The 19,967-nt window shown below is 52.7% G+C and overlaps 1 protein-coding gene and 1 long non-coding RNA gene across 8 annotated transcripts; one reads left to right on the forward strand and one right to left on the reverse strand.

Moving 5' to 3' along the window:
* Positions 1-451: 451 nt before the first annotated feature.
* PMVK (phosphomevalonate kinase) lies at positions 452-9,526 on the reverse strand. Of its 7 annotated transcripts, none has more exons than XM_014837093.3 (6): positions 9,113-9,504; positions 7,225-7,288; positions 6,939-7,031; positions 4,728-4,880; positions 2,059-2,188; positions 452-991 (listed from the first exon to the last, which is right to left on the reverse strand). In XM_014837093.3, exons 1-6 carry the CDS (start codon positions 9,268-9,270, stop codon positions 855-857), a joined length of 735 nt encoding a protein of 244 aa, XP_014692579.1. In that variant the 5' UTR covers positions 9,271-9,504; the 3' UTR covers positions 452-854. The 7 variants fall into 7 exon arrangements, with proteins under 7 accessions (XP_014692579.1, XP_070353655.1, XP_044613652.1 ...); XM_070497554.1 differs by having other exon boundaries at positions 7,225-7,431; XM_044757717.2 differs by having other exon boundaries at positions 7,225-7,320; positions 9,113-9,497.
* Positions 9,527-15,834: 6,308 nt separating this feature from the next.
* On the forward strand, positions 15,835-19,842 carry LOC106828520 (uncharacterized). The gene is made up of 3 exons (XR_011498214.1): positions 15,835-15,951; positions 17,005-17,118; positions 19,071-19,842. It is a non-coding gene; the product is annotated as an uncharacterized lncRNA (long non-coding RNA).
* Positions 19,843-19,967: the final 125 nt, after the last annotated feature.

Below are 19,967 nucleotides of genomic sequence, written 5' to 3' on the forward strand. Positions count from 1 at the left end.
TTCACAGGGTGGCTGTGAAGAATCTAGAAGAAATTGAGAAATTGTAGAAGGCTATATAAATAAAAGGGGTCAAGTCCAAAGCTCTCTGTGGGAAAGCTGAGGCTCATGGTGATACAACTCGCCCAGGGCCACACCAGGGTTACTAAGAGCCATGCATCTCCAGTGGCTCTGCCCTTCTGTGATGTCTCAGTTCCCCTGGGTACTTGCTGGTAGCACTTTCTGTGGAACACTGAGCCTCTCTTGGGGCCATCCCAGAAGACCCTCAGACCCCAATCCTGCCTCTGACACAAACAGGCCAGTTACCTGAATAGCCTGGCTGAGGTCAGACTCTGCAGGATATGTTCCAGCCCAGGCAAGAGGCACAGCAGGAACCCACAGCCAGCAGGACAGCCCAGGCCCTTCTGAGTCCACACAGGCAGGGCTGGCAACTGGGAAATGAGACATGTCCAGCTGAGTGTGTGCTCCAAGGAGGTTTATTAGTTTCCACACTGGAGAGCCTCAGGCTCTTGCCTAGAACAAGGAGCTGAGAGCATGCGGATGGGGAAGCAAGGCCACCGCAGACCAACGGGCCTGGCACCTCTGGAGATGGTGATGATCCTGCTTCAAGCACAGCCAATTCACCCCTCTTGCCCTCTAAGCCTCTTCCTAAAGAGGTAGGGCTGTCCCCTCCATAAAGAAATGAGGTCCCCACAGGGTTTCTTGACTCGTCTGACATCTGCCAGCCCCCCCCAGAAATCTAGACCCAGGCCCTCTGTCTGCCTCCCCATCTCGGCCAGCATCAGCAACCACATGTCCAACGTTGTCAGCCTCCCCCTCACCCAGGCAGCCCCTGGCTCACGCCTAGCGCCTGACCACTAAAGTCTGGAGTGAATAAATTCTATCAGGTTCTCCAACTGCTCCTCCAGGCGCTGCTCATCTCCGTGGTTCTCGATGACCCAGTCGAAGCCCCCGAAGTTGTCCAGGCCACATTCTGACTCGGCGTCATCCACCCCTGTGGAGGAGGCATGGCGAGGTCAGGCCCCGTCCCTCCAGACGAACACCAGGCACCGAGGCCAGCTGGCCCCAGATGGAGCCCCATTCTGCCTCCCCTCTGCCACTCCCGGGCCAAGTCACCTACCGCAGAGGGCACTTCCTCACCCCCTGAAACACCAGAACAGCAGGTTCAGCAGCCCATAGCCCCTGGGCACCCACAGAGGGTCCTGCTGACTAAACTCTTTACTTGCCACCACCTACAGAGGGTGGACCGGGTCACCTAAAACCACAGACAACCCAAAAGGGCACTGCATTTTCATGTCATGGGAAGCTGGTTGCATCAATTTCTATCCCTAAATCCCTGACTCAACCCCCTCGGGAGGCAGTACATGCCATTCTCATCTGGCAATGAGAATGGTGACAACAGCATCGACCTGGATGGTCAGCTGTGACTATAAAGTGAGATGATGTGTATAAGGCACTCTGAGCACAGGCCCGGCCTATGGGGGGGCCAGAAGATGAGCGGCCCTTGGGAGGGGTCAGACCCATTGGATCGGAACTTCCCGAGTCAGTGACCCAGGGCAGGAAAGAGGCCTGAGCTGTGACCCCCTGAACTGCCACAGTCCAGGTTCTGGCCTGCATAACTGAGGCTCCGTAGTAAAGCTTCCTCTTGCCCCCCACCCCCATTACTCAAACAGCAGTGGGGTTTGTCAGGCCTGTCCTCCGACCCACTGTCAGCCCCCAACCAGGTTGGAAAGCAAAGGGGAAGGCCCACGGAGGTGGGTCCCAGCCAGACTTCCAGAAGCCCCCTGGCCTAAAGAAGAAAGCCCAGCTAAGGGCACCAGGCCAAGGTCAGGGGGAACTGGACCCCCAAGGATACCATCCCCTACCCCAATCCACTTTCTAATCTGGGGGCACTGCTCAGGCCCAGGTCTCAGATTCCCTTTTAAAATCCCTCACTCACTCCCCCACGGCCTGCCGGGGAGAAAGCAGAAGACCTGGAGCACAGGAGTGGGTGGCTGGTGGACACGCGGGGTGGCCGGCCCGGGCACCGGGCCTTGGGCGCAAAGGTTGTAAGCTGCTCACCTGGAGTGAACACCCAGCCCCGCTGCTGTCGGCTCTGCTCCAAGGCCACCACTCGGACGGTCTGCATCATAGCCCCGTAGGCCTCCTGAAACCATTGGATGTCAGACACCCTCCGTGTGTCACTCACGAGCTGCAGGGAAGGGACACAGACAGGTGACCAAAAGGACATGGTGTAGGGAGCAGCAGGGCAGTGGCGGGGGGTGAGGGGAAAAGAGGGGAGACCCAGCCCCACTCCGTATAAGCAGGAGTGCAGGGTTAGGAGGGGGTTCTACAGAACCCAGACAAGTGTAGCCCCATTCCCCATTATCACCCAACCAGCTGGGACAGACCTCCCTCCTCCCTCCAGGCAGCCCTCCCTGGTCACTGCAGCCCACAGCCAGCTCTGCCCACAGTGTCTTTGCCATGGTCACATGCGTGTGCTGTGGTTGTGTCAGTCCTTGCTGTGCGGAAGAGGCCTCATGCTTTGAAGTCAGCTCAGCCAGTCCAACTCACTCATTCCACAGATGGGCAAACTGAGGCCAGAAACAGATACTCTAACTGGTCCCTGCCCCCAGCACCTTTTAAAGCATAAATGTGATTTTTGTCAGTCCTCTGCCCTAAACCTCTCAAAGGCTTCCATCATTCTAATAAAATCCAAAGCTCTCACCCCAATTTACAAGGCCCTACAAGATCCAGCACCTGTTCCCCATCGTCTTCCCCTCATTAACACCACTGCAGCCCACTCACCTCCTCGCTGTTTCTCAAACATGTCAAGCACATCTCCTCCTCAGGGCCTTTGCACATGCTACTCCCTCTCCCTGGATAATCACAAAGTAGGTACCCTCACTTCGTGGAGGTCTCTGCTCAAAGGTCACGTCCTCAGAGAGGCTTTCCCTCCCACCCTGGCTCCCTTCCTGTCCCTCTCGATCCTGATATGCTGTTTATTTTCCTCTGAGCACTAACTACTCTCGAAATCATCACTATTTACTAGTTTGTTTGTGTGTTTATTGTCTGTCTGCCCTCCCCAGGGTCAGCTCCAGAGCGGAAAGGGTTAGGCCTCATTCACTGCTATCTCCCTGGCCCTAGTGCACCATCTGATACACAATGAGCACGCAGGCGCATATGTTCAATGAGTGAATGAATCAGGGAATAAAGGGCCCAGCTGTGCTTGTCCACACAGCTGATATGTTCACTCACACAATTAGTAAATAGGTATTAGAGCAAGCACCCACCGGGTGGCGGGTGTTGTGCTAATCACTGGGGATAGAGTGGTGAGCAAAACAGACCTGGTGCCTGCCCTCGAGGAGCGTACAGTCTAGTGGGAGAGACAGACGCTAAACACGCAGCTTTACTAATAACCGCGTCATCAGTCATACCAACAAGCATCTCAACCTTAACACCGCCAGGGCAGAACTCCTGATTTTCTCCCCGCGCCTTCCCCGTCTCAAAAATGACAACTCTATTTGTTCAGCTGCTCAGAAGAAAATCCTTTGCACCATCTCCTATTCTCACACCCCATAGCCAACACACCGGTAAATCCTACTGGTTCTATCTTCAAAATCTGTGCAGAATCAACCCCTGCTCTCCACTCTACCACCACTCGGAGCCAAGCCACAGCCACTCTGCCTGTCTTCCAGAAAGATCCTCAACCTGGCCTCTCTGCTTCCACTCTTGCCCTTCCCACAACAGTCAGGGGGAGCCTTTTAAACCTTACATCAGATAATGTCGCTCCTCTGCTCAAAACCCTCCAATGAGGCCCCATCTTACTCGGAGGAAGTCCAGGTTCTTCTGAAGAACCAGTACCATCAGACCTCACATCCGCCACTCACCCCTCACCCACAAATATCCATTCGGCTCCCTCTTCTGTCAGGTCCTGCTCAAGCGTCATATCAGCGAGGCCTTCCCGGAGCCCCTCACACCCGTGGCCTGCTTATTTTGCTTGGTATTCATCTCCACCTGACAGGTTCTGTACCAGGGCCTAACTCCCTCCATCCCCAGCTATAAGGTAAGCTCCCTCACATTTCTGCACTGATGTATGCCCCCATCCTCTGGACCCATGCCTGCTACAAGGGGACACTCCTGGCTGCCGGAATGAATGAGGGAGGAAAACAGTGAGGTGCTGTGAGAACACCCAACGGGGAGCTCCAGTTAAGGCTTGGGTGTCAGGGAAGCCTTCCCTGTGAGGTGCCAGGTAAGCCAAGCTGGCCCTAACCAGGCGAGGAGGGAAAGGAAGGGCAGTGCAGGCGGGCAGAACACGTGCAGAGGCCCAGGTTCTGGAAGGAACCTGATTTATTTGAGGAACAGAGAGAAGGCCGGCGTAGATGTAGCTTAAGGAGTGAGGAGGCTAAAAGGATACTAGGAGCCCATCAATGAAGGCCTAGAAGTCCATGCTAAGGATTTTGGTTTTGTTCATCAGAACAACAGGACAAAGGCTTCTAAAGAGAAGAGTGACGTGAGTTGGTTTGTTTTTAAAAGGTCACTCTGGCTGCTGTGTGGTAAAAGGATCATAAAGGACAAGAGCCAAAGCCGGGACCAGTGTCGGGGCCACCACAATTGTCCGGGGGGGTACGGCAAGGGCTTGGACCACGGAAGTGGCAGTGGAAATAGGGAAATAGACACATTTGAGATTATTTGGGGAAAGGCGGAGAGCTGGAGAAACGGGTTTTCTTAATGCCGCATAGACCGCTTACCCAGACCGGCTGGGAGACGCCCTCCACGATCTTCCTGCAGAAGAAGCCGGGGTCAGCCTGGCGCTTCTCCTCGCCCCAGCGGATCATGTCCCTCCGATAGGCCTCCTTGTAGGTGCTGGCATCCAGGAGTCTCTGGAAGTTCAAGCCATGTTCCTGCCAAAGCACATATGTCTATGCCACCAGCCTTTCAAACTCGCTGGTCTCTCCTGAAACGGGGGAAGGGCCATCCCTTCCTTGCCCGCCTCCCCCAGGATGATGCAAGGACTAATGATATTTGCACCAGGACAGAGGCCTGCAAGGGAAAGGGCCCTAGAAACTAAGAAATCTCAGACACTGGCAGATGGAAGAAAGGTCACAGGATAACCCAGAAATTGTTTCAATTTTTCTTTTAAATGTGTGATGTGGTTTTCTCTTTCACAACGGTTTTACCTTCCCAATTATTTCTGGCTTAAACTAATCCTGAAATTAGTTTGCATCCCCTGGGCACAGGCTTAACCTTCAACTAAAGTGGGAAATCTGAAAACACTGCATTCCATGCCCTTCCATTACCTCTTCTGGCATTGCTTGCCCCCATCCCAAAGTCCAGCAGGCACGGCTTCCTCATCTCTCTCCTCTCCCTCACCCCCTTCCTCATCCCCAAATTCCTAGCACCTCCGCTGAAACACCATCACTCCTGGGGCCTCCGACCCAGAGGGCAGGAGGGGCTGCTCTGACCACCCTGGGGAGCTGCTTGCAAAACTGGCCTTCCCTTCTCCAGGGACACAGACAAGCAGGAGGGGTCCATCCAGAGGGCCCCAGGACCAAAAGGGTCTGAAAAACATCACTCACTTCAGGTTCTAGCCCCCACAACTAACTCACGGCAGACTGAGGGGGTCGTGACCAGCCAGTCAAATCACCCACCTGTGCCCTGTTCCAAGGTGAGGCTAGCAGCCACCTCCTGTTGGTAAACTAGTTTGCCAAGTTCTACCACAGAGCCACCAGGAGCATTACGGTCTGCTGGTCAATTATATTTCCCATTGCGACTTAAGAAACCAACGCATTAAGATTTCATTTTGGATTTGTTTTTAGTGGAAGTGGGGCATGGAGTGGCGCTGGACTTCCAAACAGCAGGGGCAGGCTGGCCTATCAGAGTCTCCTATGGAGGTTTTAAAAAGGCAAACTCCTGCTCACCCCACCCCCAGCCTGGCTCACAGGTCCGGAGTGGGGCCTAATCTGGGAACTTTGGAAGTAGATGAGTGGTTTTCAAACAGCTCCTCGGAGCCTTGGGGCTCCTCGGAAGTGCCCAGGACCCACTGGGGAAGGCTGAGAGCCCCCTGCCACCCTCTTTCCTCCTGCCTCTACCCCCAAGAGTCGCTCTCAGTCTGTCTACTGGATACAAGGAACTTGTGCATCCAATCTCATTCGGGAAAGGTTGCTACTAAAAAAATTTGAGAACCACTGAACCTGTTATGCCCAGGAGCCCCCAGGCTGCCATCCTATGAATGGGTCTGTTTAACTCGTGGGAGAAGACCCAATGGCACAGGAGAATGCTTCCCATGGAGATGGGGCTGTCAGACGGAAGACAGGGACAAATTCATTTTGTGTGGCCCCACAAGGCCAGACTCAGGCCAACCGACTGAGGGACCATGAGCACCTGGAAGGGCACACCCAGAGTCAAGGACAGAAACATAAGCGATGAGGGGACTCTTCCTCGTGTGGCAAGCTGATCTCACCCTCCAGGTTCCCTTTTTGAAGTCTAAGGACCTAAGAATTCCTGTTTACTTTTTACAATCCTTTTTGTTTCAACCTACATGGTTCAAAATTCCAAACATACACATTCGTTTATAGTGAAAAATCTCTCTCCGACCCCTGTTCTCCAGCACCGTAGCTCCCCTCCCCGGAAGCAACCAATGGTACAGTCTCTTAGGAATCCTGCCCAGGGTTCTACATGTCCCCAACACCTGGAACGGTGCTGAACACATGCAGGCACCTCATAAATATTTGCTGAATGGCGGAATACAGGAGCAAATATACTTACAATTTTTCCCCATTTTTATACAAATGTAGCATTCTCTATACACTGTTCTACATCTTTCTTTTTTCACTTAACAATATATCTTGACAACTCATGTGATTGAATTTCTAAGGGGAGAATTCCAAGGGCTGTGGCAGGCCAGCTGAGGGGGTGATGTGTGGTGTCGTATTTTTTTGAGTAAAGGGACTCATGCAGACCTTTATGTGCGAATAACACAGCAAGAGAGCTGCCAACTCACGTCCACAGCCTTTCCTGGACACACTTTCTTGAACACGGTCTGAGGAGGTGGCCTGAAGTGAGTGAGGCCAATGGGAAAGAAGCTTAAGGTCAAAATGCCCCCAAAAGGTCCACCCCCAGAAAACCAAGTGCTGTCCACCACCCCGCCAGCAGTGGTCATAGGGACCCGGCCAGTGACTCAAGCAACAGCACAGCCCGGGAGCTGGCTCCTTCCGAGCCACCAGATGCCACATAGGGACCACCTACCTGAGCATACTGCTCCTTGAGTGGACCCGAGAGCCGGAGGATGGCACAGACATCAGCTCCGAGTCTGTGGGACAGGCACATCCGAAACCAGTTAACCTAGAGTTTCCAGGCCCCAGGAGAGAAGTCCAGAGGGTTGAAGTCCCATTTCTGCTACTGGTGTCTATGTGACTCTGTCAGGTCTCAACTTCTCTGATCCTATTTCCTCATCTGTAAAATGGGGTAACAGTCTCTGTTCTGTCTCCCACAGGATTATTCTGAAACTCGAATGTGAAAGAGCCCTGAAACTAACAGGTCAAACAAATAAAATGATAATTACAGTGTGACCATCCATGCCTGGCAATACTCTGGCTCGATTAGTTACTGCCAGGCCCCTGAATGAGTTGTCTCACAGCCAGGGGCATTTCAGTCTCAACTGACTTAGTCACCACAGCATAAATCATTCATTCATTCAGTTGTTCAGTTTATTCAACCCACCATTTGTCAGGTACAGTGTTGGGATCCAGGTGACACAAATGTGAATAAGACACGTGATTCCTGCCCTGATCTGAGATGCTCACAGATTCACTTAACCACTGACAGGGTGAGAAAGGCGTTCTTATTTCCACGGTTCAGATGAGGAAAGTGAGGTTGAGTGAGAACTGATTCACCCAAAGCAACCGTGCAAGTAAGGAAGGCAAAACTGGGAAAATGATAATAGCCAACATTTAGTTCCTGCACCTTTACTAGGGCTCAAGAATTGCTCCAAGCCCTTCACATGCATTATCTCATTCAATCTTTGCAATCACCCTATTATTATCCCCATCTCACAGACGACAAAACTGAGGCACAGTAGATAAGAAACTTCTGCAAGATCACATGTGAATAAGTGGTGAGTCAGGATTTGAATCCCAACTGTCTAATTCCAGAGCCTGAGCTTCTGACTTCTGTGTTTGGGGACGAGGAGAAATGTAACTTAGGAAAAAGTGGTGGCTGCTTCGTGGTGAGAGATTCAGGTGGCACCCCCTGCCCTGGGCTACCCACAACCTCTTAGAACCCCTGTGGTGCCCAAAAGCAGCCTCCTGGTACCCCCTGCACACTGGCCTTCAAGAGGAGAGAAGCCCCACTACACTTTCTCCCTGGCTCCTCTGCTCTCCTGGCCCAGGCCCAGCAAAAATACTCCCACACGGAACATCTCGCTTTGGGAGAAAACACTGAGCCAAAGGCAGTGAGGTAAAGCAGAAAGAACCCATTCCTTGGAGCGAGACTAAAGCTCAATTTGAGTCCTGGATCTGCTGATTACTTTGCATCGCTGGCAAGTTTGGGGTTGTTATTTTTCGTTTCTTATCTTTTCAGAGCCTCAGTTTCTTCATCTGTTAAATGGAGATACTGACCAGTAACACCACACAGCAGCTACAGACAGGTTTTCAGGGTTAAATGAGATCATCTATGCACACAGCGCCTGGCACACAATAAAGGGTCAATAAACCCCAGGTATCAGGTGATGCGCTGGGCAAGGAGGTGTCTTTGGAGTCAGACACTACCGGGGTGTGGTCTCAGGCAAATCCTTTATCTGTGACTCAGTTTGCTCACCAGTAACAGATTAGGAATAGTGTATAAAAAGTAAACAGTGCCTTGATAGTAACTGTTATTAATGCTTCTTGGAGACAGAGGCCTACAGCTTAGTCTTTGGAGAGGTGGCCGCCTGGTTCGTCGAGGTGAGCATGTGTAGACTGCTGTTTTATGTGACAGTGACAATCCTCCACCTCCTGCCGCCCAGCGCTCGACCAGCCCTGCAACCCGAGGACCCCTACTCCAAAGCTCACGCCATCACCCCGAACACACCCCGCCCGTGTCACGTGATGCGGGGATCACACCACCCTCCCCCCCTCCTTCCCCGCCCCACGGACACCTGCTCTGCAGCGCCTCGGTCACGAAGTCCTTCCCGGATTTCCTCTTCCCGCTGAAGAGGAGCACCAGCCGCGGGTCGCCTCCCAGCGGGGCCATGGGGCCGCCACGCTTTGCGATCCCTGAAGTAGGCACTGCTCCCAACCCCTTATATCGGACCATCCGGCGCAAAAATGGACGCGGCCACTAGGTGGAGCGGCGACCAGGAGATTCCGCCCCTGTCTTCACAGCTGTAGAGAGGACTGTCAGCCCGCATTTGTGCTTCTGTACATTTTAATTAATGTCTAAAAGTTTAAATATGGGGAGAAAGAAGGCTAATTCCCAGGGCAGCCTGCTCCCGTAAAGAAGCTCCCCTACCGGGACTCACATAGAACAGTCCAGCCCCGCCCGGAACCCGCCGTCACGGCCCCGCCTCCTTAGCTGACACAGAATTGGACGCAACTATTTTCCTCCTAGGGGGATGATGTCTTAAAATTTCCTCAGGTGAACCTCACATTGCCTTGCACACAACCCTACAAACATTACGGGAAAAAGAATAAACGTGATAATGTTGAAGAAGTTTTCAAAGCTTCCTTTTTATTTGTGCATTTTAGTGCATGTGCTTAGGCAAATCTGTATTTGCCCTACAGTGAAAATGGGTCTTTCTAGAGATGAAACGAGGCAATAACGCAAGAGGGTTGTGTCTGGTGACGTCATACTGGGGGAGGAGCTTAGTCGAACAGACGCTTTTTAATTGTTAAACAGGTTTTATAACTGGAGAAGTCACGTCAGTTCGGCTCTTTAAGCCCAGCGAGAAAGCTGACATCCCTTTTCTAGCCGCAGCTTCCCCTTCAAAAGTTTTCGGAAGGGAGAGAGCTGGGAATGACGTAGGGGACATCAACAGAACAGGTTAAAAAGCAGCTTTGAAGCCACCCTTAGGCAAGATTACCTAGTTTTATCCGGAGGCCAGCTCCCAGCAGGAGTTGGAGGGGCAGAAGTAAGGGGGGTGCAGTAAGGTCCCCTCCCGGAACCCCCAGGGCCGCCTCTGCCAGCAGCACCCGGCAGCTGGTCCCAGTCGAGGAAGTGGAGTTGCCTGGAGCTTTGACTCGCTGCCCTGCATTTTTCCGAGCTCTTCAAAACAGAGCCTACTACCCATTACTACCTCCATTTTAGGAGCTATAAAGTCGTGTAAAGACAAGAAATAAGGTGGGAAGACCTAGCATTGATTTCCTGAATATTCAAAAGATGGCAGAGAAGCTAAGGAAAGAATGGTCAATGGTCAGATGCAAAAAGAACAGACTTCAGGGAGGTTTTTGTTTTGTTTTGTTTTAAGCAACTCTGAAAGTGCTGTGTTCAGAAGGTAAGACCGAGTTAAGGCCACTGAGTTTTAATCCCATGTTGACACTTCGCAGGAATGTGACGTTCTACTTCGCAGGAATGTGACGTTCTGCAAGTCACTCCTTCATGGGTGCTAATGCTCACCTCAGGGGGTTGCAGTAAGAAGGAGATGAGGAAAGGAGATGTTAAAGTATGATAAAAAACATTTTGTAAAATTCTCAAGTATCGTCCCAATGTGGAGTTATTTATTCTGAGCACGTTGTGATTTTAGAGCTGTGATTCAGCATAGGGTCACATTCCAGCTCACCAATTTATTACTCCACGGAAGCTGGAATCCCTGCTCTCCAGCAGAGACTGAAAGGATTACCTGCCCTCACACTCCTGCCTCCTGAGTCCACTAGGAAGAGTCAGGACTTCCTTCCAGAGTCTCTTCCCTCACCTGACACAGACCTTCCTCCCACCCTGGAATTCCCAATCGGTGATCAGAAATATCCTAGCCTCTTCTCAGAAGCTTCACTCCTGCCGCACCTGAACCTCGCTGTCCCCTACTGCCCTCACGAGCGGAGGCTCATTTTCTCCCCAGCCCTCGCACCTCAGCTTAGACTTTGCGTCTGGCCTCCCTACCTCTCTGTTTCCCCTTCTGGACCATTACTCCCCAGCCTCTTAGAAAACTCTGGCCCCTTTAAGGCTCATACCACCTGGCTGAGCTCCTCGCGTCCCCTCCTCAGTGGTGACAACCACCAGTCCTGGGGGTTGTTCTCTTTTACTCAGCCACAGGCTCCTGCTCTTCTTTTCCACCCAGTTCCTGTCATCATTCTCTGTGACTTCAGCCCATCTCTGTGTGGTCAGCCCATCCAACACGCTGACCACTCAATGACCTGGCCTCGGACATCCAAAGGCTTTTTCCTCCTCTCCTCCTCAGACACCAGCTCCCATGGACACACCCTGGGCCCTGTCATCACCAGAAGCCATTCAGCCTGCAAATTCACATGCTCAGCCACCTTACCCTCCAAGATTCTCTGCTCCAATACTCCCCAGAGCAATGCTTCCCTCCCAGGGACCCCACTAGCCCATGGACCTCTTTACATTATATAACATCTGCTCTTCCTTCCTTCTGCAACCAAGGGGAACATCAAATAAGTGGATACGTGTGGAAAACTTTTGTAAGCTGTAGAGGGCTGCATAAAGGTGAGACGCTATTTTTAGGGTAGAAGGGCTGGGTTCTGCTAAGGGTGAGGCAGGAAAGTGGAGGGGAGCAGGATTGTCTGATGAGCAGAGACAACCCAGGAAGGGAGTGGCCAGAGTTCTTGGGGATGCCAGACACGGTGGCCTCATGGAGGGGTCCAGAAGGTGATGCTTGAGGAAGCCAGTTGACCTCAGACAACAGAGACATGCCCCCCAGCACTCAGGAACACAATTACCCCTAGGAGTCACCCCTCACTAAAGGGGCAAACCATTTAAAGAGAGATTTGCCTCACCGACCGAGAGGGCAGCTTGGAGGTCAAATCTAGGCCTGTTTGAAGGAATCCTGCTCACTGTATTAACACACCCAGAGACAGCCTTAGCCTGCAGGGGGTCTGCTTATAGAGCTCTGCAGAGCCTGGAAGAGGGAGGAGCTGGGCTTTGTCAGTGCCCCTCCAACCCTGCCCAGGCAGAGGGAGCCTGCAGGGGGTGCCAAGGTCTGCCTCTCCAACGTAAGCCTGTCCCATCGTGGAACCAGATGCCATCTGGGCTCAGTGACACGACCAGTTACCCTTGCTTCAACTCCACACTTCTGATTCCAGTTTATCTTCCCACGGTCATTGCCCAGCTGATCCAAGCACTCCTCTCTGCCAGTGCTCGTAAATGTACATGTGGCTTCCTAATTCGGCCTGACTTTGTTTTTACCAAAAGGGCCTGACTGTGGCTGTTGAGCACACATTGTATATCTACTTAGACATTTCCTATGGCCAGAACAAAGGCCCTTGAGATAAAGGTGCAACTTCCCCCGACGTTGGCATTTCCTTAGGGATAAGCATCTTTCCTTAGGCGAGGAACTGATTGCTGCACTCATCTTTGACCACCCAGCTCACCTGTGACCACTCAGCTGGAGACAACAGACTGCCACCCTGCTGTGGTCTCTGAGACAGAAGACCTACCTGCTGTTTCCATCAATCGCTGTGCTGACAAAGCAGACTCATGACTATTGTAAAAGGGACATTTCAATCCTATGTGAAACATCCTCTCTGGGGGTATATAACCACTCTGTGCACCCCACTTCTTTCGTGCCCTTTCTTCCTTCGGGAAGAAAGGCCCTGGGTTATAATCCTCAGATTTAAGCTCAGAATAAACTCACTCAAATTTAAAAAAAAAAAAAATGTACATGTGGCTTGTGAATCAGCCCTCTGTGTTCAACGACCATTGCTTCAGGGGCAATGGAGCCTCGCAGACGAGGGACAGAATGGGGTGAGAGGTGTAAGGAAGTGGTACAACAGGGAAAGAGAAGAGGGGGAGTCTGAGTCTTTGGGGTGCTGATGGGAGAGAAGTCTATTCATTCATTCATTCATTCATTCATTCATTCAACATGTATTCAGATGTCTAAAACGTGCCAGGTACTGCCAGAGATGCAACAGTAAATGAAAAAGGGCCTGCTCTCAAAGAGCATCCATTCTCATGGGAGACAGGCAATTACAAGACAGTTTAAAAATGGAGCGTGAGAGACTTCACCCCAAAATTGGAGAGGGAAAATTGACATGAATTAACACTTGCCGGATGCTCTGATTATAAGCTGGAAATGGCTCTAACTATGCAAACGCCTGCAATACCCTTCCCATCTTTTTTCTGTAAAACACACTCCAACTTACACTTCGACACTGAGCTTGTCTTGACTCCCCCCATGAGCCTTCCCTGCCTGACCCCGTCTGCCTTAGATACCCGTTTCCTGTGCTCCTGCTACACCCCGGACTCACCCTATCACAGCATCTTACACGACACTTCGATCAATTCACTCATCTCTCTCCCTTACAGAGCCAAGAGTTACTATTTATGGAGCATTTACGATGTGCCAGACTTTTTGCTGATCATATGACATAAACACTGAGACCACTGAGCCTCATTATAATGAAGAGATTTGCCCAGGAATTTATCAAATAGATGCGTGTACATGTGCTCCCTCCCTGGGGTCCCACTCCAGGGAGAAGGGGCAAAAAATTCCAAACCAACCAACCAAGAGGCAGAGCCTTAGGATCCCACTCCTCTCCTGACCCCCTCCCCAGATGCTTTCAGTGCCCAGGGAGGGGGAAGCCAGAGAAAACATCAGGTCGGCCAGCTCTGACTCTGCAGGATTCTCTAGCTTTTAGAAATGCTGCAGGCAGATGTCCCTGGAGGAGAGAGGCTGCTCACTTGAGGTGGTGCCAGGGTACCATCCAACCTCTCACCGGCCGCTACAACCCCTCCGGCACACCAATGTGGAAAGCTGGGCTCTCCTGTTCAGTCCTTGGTCTACAAATTATTTCCATCATTAGGAGGTAGACATATTACCTTCATTTTTATGGCTGAGGAGACAAAGGCACCATTGAATGAGCACAGCCAAGATAAATCTTGAGCGATGTGTAAATTAATATCAACTCATCTACAGACATGCCTCTAGCAGTCACAGAGCATTTACTATAGTTTGTAAATACTTTTAGCTTCATATTCTTGTTTTATCACATGCATAGTGTAGGCAAGCAAGGATCCTCCCATTTTCAAAAGAAACAGTCTCCAAAACTTTAACTAACATCCCCCAGGATGGTGGCTACCGAAATCCAGAATACAATGAGAGAACAGAGATTTTTTTCAGAACAAAGATTCATAATTTAGGGAAATATTTTTGTTTTTCTATTAGATAATTTTGTAGTGAATGTAAACCTTGGAGCTGGGAATTAATCCCACTTCAACTACTGTTAAAGAGTGATTGGTTTCATTTTACTGTTTTTCAACAATCTTGGTGATAAAGGTTGAGGTTTATTTTCAAAAGGAGATTGAGAGACTTGTCTCAAAGTCAGGAGCTAGAAATGGTGGAGCCAGGCCCGTTTCCAGCCAGGGTGGCCCCCTGGACACGCAGGCCCTGCCTTGGCAGGAGTGGTGGCCCCTTCCCTGTGTTTTTACCCCCAGTGCTCTTCTCACCCTTTACCAGGCTGGTGGAAAGCAAATCAAGTGGTGCCAGCCCAGGGCCAGGCACAGGGTAATGCTCCAAAAATGACTGATGAATAAATGAATGGGTGAATGAATAGGGGCCCTTTCGGGGAGAGTTGGGAGGCTAGGACTTCACTCCTGGGCCAGAACGGCGCTTTGTGGGTATCCTCAAGGCTGAGACCTCATACCCAGTTGCTCTGGTTCCTGGGGCAGCTCCGGGAGGCCCCTCCCTCCCATCCCAGTCCTCAGCAGGTCCAGCCTCCTGTCTCTCCTGCTGCTGCCCCCCTGTGGCCATTGCCAGGCATCTCTGCAGAAGGAGCCCTGAGCCAAGTCAGCGCTCATGGACAGGACAAGGAAGAACCTGTCTTGTAGCAAGCAGCTCCCCCAGAGCTCACCTCAGAGCCTAAATTCCAAGCTTGAAGAGCCAGAGAGAGGAGGAGAGGGGAGGGAGGAGGACCAGGGGGACTCAGTCAGGGGTCAGCAGCCCTGGGCTCTGGTCTCCACTCTGTCCCTAGCAAGCTTTGTAACCTTGGACAAGTCACTTCCCTCTCTGGGCCTCAGTTTCCACCTCTGAACAACAAAAGTGGTGGACTGATGCTCACGAAGGGCCCCTCCAAAGCTGGCCTTCTCCTGTTCACAAGCTGGGATCAAGAAGGTAGCAAGTGATGGCTAGAGAGGACATTCCTCCAGGGCCAGGTGCCCAGGTAGTTGAAGTGGGGGGTGCACAGGCTCAGGGAGGAGGAGTCAGCTAAAGAGAACCACAGATGGGAGCTCAGCTGTTGCTTCCAACCTCCGGGTCAGCTTGGGGTGGGGGAGTGGCGAGCAGTGGTCCTGGACAATTCAGATGCGCACTAGTGTCCTAAGGGCTGCCTGGGGGCCAGTCTTCCTCCATGTCACTATCCAGCTATGACGGGACCTTAGGCAAGTCACCTCATCTCTATCTCAGTTTCTTCATCTGTAAAATAGAGATAGTCATGGTCTTACCTTCTTCCAGGTCTACTTCTCAGTGAGATAAGAGGGACAGAAGGGCTCTGAGAAGTTCGTGGCCCAAGTAGGTGAGAGGGGTGGCCTGTTTCTTTGCAGGCCTCATGTCACTCTTTCTGCCCTGGTCCCTCCCTACACAGCTGCCTCTGCAAGGGCCCCAAGGCCACATTCCAGATGCACAAAAGCATTTATGGTTCTCTGTTGGGCAAGTGACCTTCCAAAGGGGGCTGCTGACACTTTGCTCTCCACAGCGCGTAGCTTCACGTCTCTGCCTGTCCTGCCCCAGTTGGTTGACCTGGCCTTTTGATGCTGGAAAGCGTCCCAGTGATGACCTCAGTGGACAAGTCACTCCCCTCAGCTGGGCGCCTCCCCTCAGGCTCAGTAAAGGTAAGTGTCCCACGCTAGTAAGAATTTCTCCAAAGGGGCCCTGCCCTGGGGAGGAATTGTGGGTGGAGGGGGCACAAGGACCAGGAGGTGGGGACGTGCACGTTGGTGGAGCAGAGAGTGAGCTGCTGGGAGGCTGGCTCTATTCCCAGGCCCATATCCTGCAAAATCAAGCCCAGTGCTTTCCTTCCCCCTCCCCCGATCCCCTACAAAACCTGCTTCACCTTTCCTCCTGCTTTCCCGGCACTGCTTGAAGATGACATCCACCTGTCACAAGGCTGAGAAGCTGAGTGTGTCCTTGACTCCTCCCACTCCCCTGTCCTTGTGCCATCCAAGGCCAAGCCATTGTAATTCACTGCTCTAAATGTCTTCTCTCTCCTCGGGCTGTTGGCTGATACCTCCTACCTCCCTCCAATTTCGTATCTCTCCATTCCCTCCCTCTGGCTGCCAGCTACACTGCACCCACATGTATCTTCCCTCACACAGGCACCTCCGTGCCCCCCAAATGCCTCCAGTGGCACCCTTCCCATCTCTTGTAGTAAAGTTGCCCCGGAGATTTGCAGGCAGGCCTGTAGGAACATGTGCTCCCTCATGAACAGGAACTTAACCATCTGGCCACAAGCCTGTTCCACTCACACTCAGGCCTCACCTTTGCCCAGCCTGAAATCCCCTCCCCCATCACTGAAATCCTATTACCCTTCAAGGTCCAGCTCAAAGGCCACTCCTCCTTCCTCTTCACCCCTTTGGCTGACTCCTCCTTAGCACTATTAGGAAAATACTTTTAAAATTCTGCTTTATGTTGAACTAATCCAGTTAGCCAGAGGGGCAAGGATTGGGGTCCCCACGGCACCTAGTGCAGCGTTGGGACTTGAATGCTATTTAGCATCTTTTCCCTGCCAGCTCCTGCTACGTGGTTTGGGAACCAACACCCTCTCTCCTCCTATATCAGTTGCTCACAGAGACTCCAGTTTCCCCTTAGAGATTAAGTAAAATAAAAATAACTACTATTTTAGACAGTATTGTACAGTTTGAAAATGCTTTTCATTTATCTTACAGTGACTCATTTCATTCTCACAACAACCTATGAGGGACGGTGTCTACAGTCTCCACTTTAATGAAGAGAAAGCTGAGCCCTACAGCGAGGACGGACATCATGCCCCAGACCCACAGGTGGGCAGTGGTGGAGACCTGAGACTGGGTTTTCTGACTCAAAGCTTGCCCAGGCCAAAGGTCTAGTTAGAAGAGAGCTGGGCTGGGCCTCCATCTGGCCCAGGATGAAGAACGGGTGAAGGACAGGGCCTATTCTGGAAGCCAAGGGCTACCCAAGAGAGGGGTAGCACCCTTAAGGGAAGGCCCGCAAGGGGAGGGGTAGGGAGCACCGACAACTCAACAAGAATTGGTTGACAAGGGGCTTCTGTGGCTCAGGCGGCTGAGTGGTGAAAGGGGAGGGGAGGGACTATTGTCTGGGTTTGGGGGCAACAGCCCCCACCCCCTCCCTGCAGTGTCCCTACTAGACCGGCTGTGAGCATGAGAAGTGTGAAGGGACCAGGAACACCTGCAGCCCAGAACAGGACTAGATGAGGAGATGTCCCTGCATCAAGGTGGCCCTTGGAGGTTTCCATGGCAACAGCTATGGAGATGCCAGTCCCATATCTGTCCTTGGGCCCAGCAGAGAGGGCTAGGAGTGGTTCTCAAAAAGAACACATGCCTCTCAAGGAGCTTATAGGGGTGGTACAGGCTTGAAGGTGACCCACCCCCACATGCTAACCACTACCCCCACCCCATCACCCCAGGATGGGTGTGAGTGGAAGGCAGTGGGGAAAGGCTGGGCCTGGAGGACCTGGGGAGGCAGGGAGGATGGGAGAAGTCCCAGGGGAGGTCACAGCTGAAGGGGCATTACTGAGAGAAGGCCCTGCTGAGGGCAGTGGAGAGATGGCAGCTGGAGGTGCCTGGGAAGGGGAGCGAGGCTGAAGAATGAAGGGCACAGATAGGAGAAGAATAGCAGGTTGGGAGACAGCTGGGAAATGAATTTGGGGGGCTGGCCAAAGGAAGCAGAATGTTTCCCTTTGAGAGGGAAAGGGCCAAGAGGGCGACCCCTAAATCCAGCGATTCCCCCAAACGGCCCCAGAGCTGAGCTCTTAGGTGGGGGAGCACCCAGAGGAAAGGGCAGAAAAGCCAAGTGCTCAAAATACCAAATGTTTACACTGGAAGGACCCAGACCGGACCCTGGGAGCCAGCAGGGATGCTGGCAGAGTCCAGGGGGTCTACCCACAGGCTTACCCCCAACCCCCACCCAGCCAGGAGCTGTCCCCAAGCCCTTGGGAAGGACGGAGTGCTGTCCCCCAGCTCCAGCCTCCCTTGGCTCATCTCCATCCGCTGATCTATGACCTGGGACCTGGGGTCCCCTCTCTACCAGTGCTGCTGTGGGTGTGATGGAGAGGGAGCCTCATAACCGGAGATGGGCACGAGGATCACGGGTCAAGGGCGCCCCAGAGAGGGTAATCTGAGTGACCAATGTCCCTGGTGCCCTGATCCTCCCCAACATACCCCTTGGGTTCATGGCTCTCTTTTTCTCCTATTCAGCAGTTTCAAAAACCTGCAACTCAGCATGTCTACTTCCTGCACGGGTCAGGAAGAGGAGGGGGCTTGGGGGAACTTCTTAGCCTCCCTGAGAGTTCGTTATGCAAACGACGGAAATGGGCCTAGAAATGAAAGTGAGCAGCCACAAGCGGCCCAAGTGAAGTCAACACCCTCTGGGAACCCAGGGAGGCCAGTCTGTGTCCCCTCCAAGGACACTGAAGCCTGCCCACCTTCTAATCTGAGTCTCTCCTGGAAGTCCAAGGTCACCAGTCAGCTGCTCAGGCCGCATGAATTCTGAGCACCAGCAGGGACGAGCAATATGAACAGGCTAAACTAGGCCTCCTCCTGAGGGACGATGGTCACAGAGCCAGGAGGCCAAACCCAGGCCCTGGCCCTGGGCCAACCTGTGCTTGCTCCTCCCAACCCCACCCCCTCCAGAAATATAAGACTCCTTGCCTAAAGCCCCCTACAGCGCCCATCACTGACCCTCTGCCTAGGAGGAAATTCTTCCTTAGGTCTAACTGCAGTCTCTCCTGTTGCAGAAAGCGGGCTCCACCCGACTGTAAAGCTCCTCAAGGCGCCCCTGTATTCCCAGGGCCTCACTGTTTCTGGGACAGAACAGACTGAACGAGTGGACCTTCTTCCATCCCCAGCCCGCCCTGCCCCATCCCACCCCACACCTGATCAGTGAGCTAATACACACGGGGCTCTCGAACAGCGCCTGGCACGTCAGTCTGTGTTACATCAGCCCTTGCTGAAGAGGACAGGAATCAATCACAGCCCCCTTGTGGAGCCTGCAGTCCCTCCCCCGGTAACTGACTAGGCTCCTCTGACCTGGGCTGAAGTCACACCACATCATTCCACCCCGAGCTCTGCACACACACTGCGGGATTTCCGGAGAAGCCGAGTCAGGAAGGACTTCCTAAAGAGTAGCCTGGAGGGTCTGGGGCTTCTTGGGAGAGCTTGTCAGTGGGGCAGGCCCGGGGTCAGTGGGTTGGGGTGCGAGATTTGGGGCACTAAGTGCTGGGGGAGGCAAGGTGGGGAGCAAATGTGGAGCCAGGGCGCCACCTAGTGGCACCCTCTCCTCTCCAACCCCAGAAGCCTGGTGGAGGGGGAAGGGGGACCTCTCCTCCCTCCTCCACACCCTGAAGGGAGTGAAAGAACTTTGCAGCACCCAATACGGGACAGGCATTTTGCTTACACTGCTTTATTTAATCTCTCCCCCAGCCCTTCAATCCCCTTTTCCTTAGAATAAGAAACCCATGGCTCCCAGAGATTAACTTGTGCAAGATCACTCAGCCTGGATTTGAGCCCAAGTCTCAGCCTCCAAAACTCATGCTCATTCTTCTACATCCCCCAGGGGTGCAGCCACGGCAGCTGAGAGCAAAGGGGCAAAGGGGCGGGCGGACCCAGAGGGCCTGAGGTCTGCTGGGAGGATG

The sequence above is a fragment of the Equus asinus genome, chromosome 25 (assembly GCF_041296235.1).
Source record: "Equus asinus isolate D_3611 breed Donkey chromosome 25, EquAss-T2T_v2, whole genome shotgun sequence".
NCBI classification, from domain to species: Eukaryota; Metazoa; Chordata; class Mammalia; order Perissodactyla; family Equidae; genus Equus; species Equus asinus.

Excerpts from the sequence above, each read along its gene's own strand:
- PMVK (XM_014837093.3), bottom strand. The coding sequence starts at position 9,270 with ATGGTCCGATATAAGGGGTTGGGAGCAGTGCCTACTTCAGGGATCGCA. Across the intron at positions 7,289-9,112 it reads ACCGAGGCGCTGCAGAGCAG|ACTCGGAGCTGATGTCTGTG; the intron begins GTGTCCGTGGGG and ends CCTGTCCCACAG. Across the intron at positions 7,032-7,224 it reads TCAAGGAGCAGTATGCTCAG|GCCACCTCCTCAGACCGTGT; the intron begins GTAGGTGGTCCC and ends CACTCACTTCAG.